The sequence below is a fragment of the Rutilus rutilus genome (assembly GCF_951802725.1).
Source record: "Rutilus rutilus genome assembly, chromosome: 9".
NCBI lineage: Eukaryota > Metazoa > Chordata > Actinopteri > Cypriniformes > Leuciscidae > Rutilus > Rutilus rutilus.
Genome location: NC_140223.1, coordinates 24,331,105 through 24,334,258, shown reverse-complemented (window position 1 = coordinate 24,334,258; position 3,154 = coordinate 24,331,105). Strand labels below are relative to the sequence as shown.

Sequence of the window (3,154 nt, the reverse complement as noted above, 5' to 3'; positions counted from 1 at the left end):
ACTTGTTCAAGGGGCACTCCGACCCATAGAAAAGCAAGGTCCGACCACGGGTTGAATGTTTGCCGACAGCTCGGTGTGATGGCCTTTTCTCAGTTGACTCGAAGCCCCAGATGGCTGAGGTGCCTGAGCACCAGGTCCCTGTGATGCATAACTGATCTCCGGACTGGGCCAGATTGATCCAGTGGTAAGGATAGCTGAGGATACGAATGCCCACCTCCCTGAGCGGGGCAGCTTCCGTGACTTTGGACTGATATGCTCAACCCTTGAACGCAAAGCGAAGAAACGCTCTGTGTTGAAGTAAAATCGTGACATGGAAGTTCGCGTCCTTCAGGAAGATCGCTGCAAACTAGGGATGCACCGATGCATCGGCTGAACATCGGTAATGGCCGATATTTGCCTCGTTAACTGCCATCGGCCATCGGGAAATAAAAATGGCATTCGCCGATGTCTGATGATTATGTGTGTCATGAACGCTGTGCTCAGGAGAAACTTTTTTTCCCTCTTTTTATTTGGGCGGGGGGAGATACCAAGTCCGAGACGGGAGAGGGCGCCCGCGCGTGCACTCTCCTCAGTAACTTAGATTAAACGAAGAAGATGGCGGTCGTGTGGCAATATTTTACAGTTTCAGAGAAAGATCAGCGTTTTGCAGTTTGCAATACGTGTTCCATTGAAATTTCAAGAGGAGGGGCTGTTAGAAAGTCATTTAACACAACAAATCTCATTGGACATTTGAAAAGTAGGCATGAGGCGGTGTACGGCGATTACCTGCAAGCTGACCAAAAACGGAAAAATGAAGCCGCCAAGAAAGCGCAAACCCCCGGTAAGACTCAGACTTCAATTGACACAGCGTTTGAGAAAGCCAAACAGCTGCCTCCAGACAGCGCCAAAGCGAAACAAATAACAAACAAGGTGATGGAGTTCATCGCTTTAGATGACCAGCCTTTCTCTGTAGTGGAGGACGTGGGTTTTCGGAGTCTGATTAAGTTTATGGAGCCACGCTATACGCTGCCGAGCCGGCGTCACTTTGCCGAGGTCTGTCTCCCCGAAATCCACAACATTGTGGCCACACACATTCATGAGCTACTGGCGTGCGACATCGCTGCAATCAGTTTCACCACAGATATATGGAGTTCAGATGTAAGCCCTGTGAGCATGCTTAGCCTCACGGCACAGTGGATTGATAAGGACTTCAATCTGATGAAGGCAGTGTTGCACTCCCAAGAGTTCGCAGGTACCCACTCAGCATCTGCTATCTCGGAGGCATTTGAGAAAATGTTCCAGACGTGGACAGTGGTCTGGCTAGTTTTGGCTGCATGGCGCACACACTGCAACTGGCAATTCATGACGGTGTTTTTAGCCAGCGCAGCCTCACGGATGTTGTGGCTATTTGCCGAAAAATCGTCGGCCACTTTAAACACTCACCCCTCGCATATTCACGTCTCCAGGCTGTGCAGATCCAGTTGGGAATTAAACCAAAAAGGCTACAGCCTCAGAGATGTTTCCACTCGCTGGAATAGTACATTTTATATGATGGAGAGCTTGCTGGAACAAAAGCGCGCACTTGCTACATATGCCGCAGACTACGACCTCCCGGCCACTCTCAGTGCGCACCAGTGGCAATTAATTGAAAACTTTATAACACTCTCTCCGTTTGAACAATTGACGAGAGAAGTTAGCTCATCAGAAGCATCCGCTGCAGATGTCATCCCCTCTGTGACAGCCCTGAGACGTCTTCTGAGTAAGCAGGCTGACACAGACCACGGCGTTAAAACAACAAAGACCTCATTATTAGAGGCTGTAAATAGACGCTTCGATCAAATCCAGTACGATCCCATGTTCTGCATTGCCACCTATTTGGACCCCAGATACAAGGATCGTTACTTTGATGAGGATGTTAAACAACGCGCTCGAGAAATACTTGAGGCACACCTGTTGCCTGCTGCCGGTGCAGAGGATTGGACGCGCGATGGAGCACATCACACAGAGCGCAAGAGGCAACGATCCGACAGAGCAGGGCCCTCCCTGCATGATGTGTTTGAGGAGATTCTGGAAGAAAATGGACCCGAGAGGACAAGTACCTCTGTATCCCAACAACTGGGTATTTTCCTGGCAGAGACCACTATTCCCAGAGGCGAGAGCGCACTCTGTTATTGGAGAAATAACCACCTGTGTTTTCCCGAACTCGCACAAATGGCACGCAAATACCTTAGTGCGCCATGCACCAGCACCGAGAGTGAGCGGTTATTCAGCTCTGTGTCTCATGTCTTGGATGAAAAGAGAAATAGGCTTTGCTGTGACAAGGCAGAGATGCTTATCTTTGTAAAGAAAAACATGCATCTTATTAAGAAGTAGGCCAGAGATACAGCAGGTGACTTATGTGTCATTAATGATCAGAAGTGGAGGTACTGTTTTTGTTTTATAAGATGCCCTATGTTCCAGCCTGTGAGTTCTGAAACACTGTAATGTTTTATTCTGTATGAGAAATACACAAGTTGAAAGATAGCCCTATTTATGTTTGTATTTATGAATAACAATTTATTTTAATAGCATAATTTATTTATTTCACTTGTTTTTGCATTTACACTTGATGTATTTTTATTTTATTTTTAATCAGAAAAATATTTTTTATTGGGCCATGAAAATAATCTCATTGAGTAAGTTTTTGTTTATCAGGCTAAAACCACTCAAATAATTTTGTTGGGCAATGTACTGAAACAATCTTTTCATTGATTAGTTAGCAGTCAAAGGTTTTTGAATGTTATTTTTCAGAAAAGTAAAGAACTTGTCATAAATAAGGTTATAACTAATAATGTCAACCAGAAAGTGACATTAAAGGTTGTTTTTGTTTCATAAATTGGTCTGATTGAATTTGTGCTCATTCTAGGATAGTGTGATCAAGAGCCGAAAGACTTGTATGTTTCCGTGGCACAAAAGAAGGAATAAATAACAAAAAGAAAAAACATAGGCATCGGCAATCGGCCAAGTTGTTATGTTAAACATCGGTATCGGTATCGGCCCAGAATTTCCCAATCGGTGCATCCCTACTGCAAACCAATCCTGGGAGTGAACTCACGTGAGGATGCGTTTCTGCGTGAGAATCTAGTATGCGAGCTTGTGAAGGGACACACAGATCCGATTCAAAACACGCAGATTT

At 45.3% G+C, this 3,154-nt stretch overlaps 1 protein-coding gene across 1 annotated transcript; it reads left to right on the top strand.

Moving 5' to 3' along the window:
* Positions 1-594: 594 nt before the first annotated feature.
* LOC311297356 (zinc finger BED domain-containing protein 4-like) lies at positions 595-2,352 on the top strand (the record flags this gene model as incomplete). Its single annotated transcript, XM_084419604.1, has 1 exon — positions 595-2,352. The coding sequence occupies one exon, from the start codon at positions 595-597 to the stop codon at positions 2,350-2,352; it is 1,758 nt and encodes a 585-aa protein (XP_084275730.1).
* Positions 2,353-3,154: the final 802 nt, after the last annotated feature.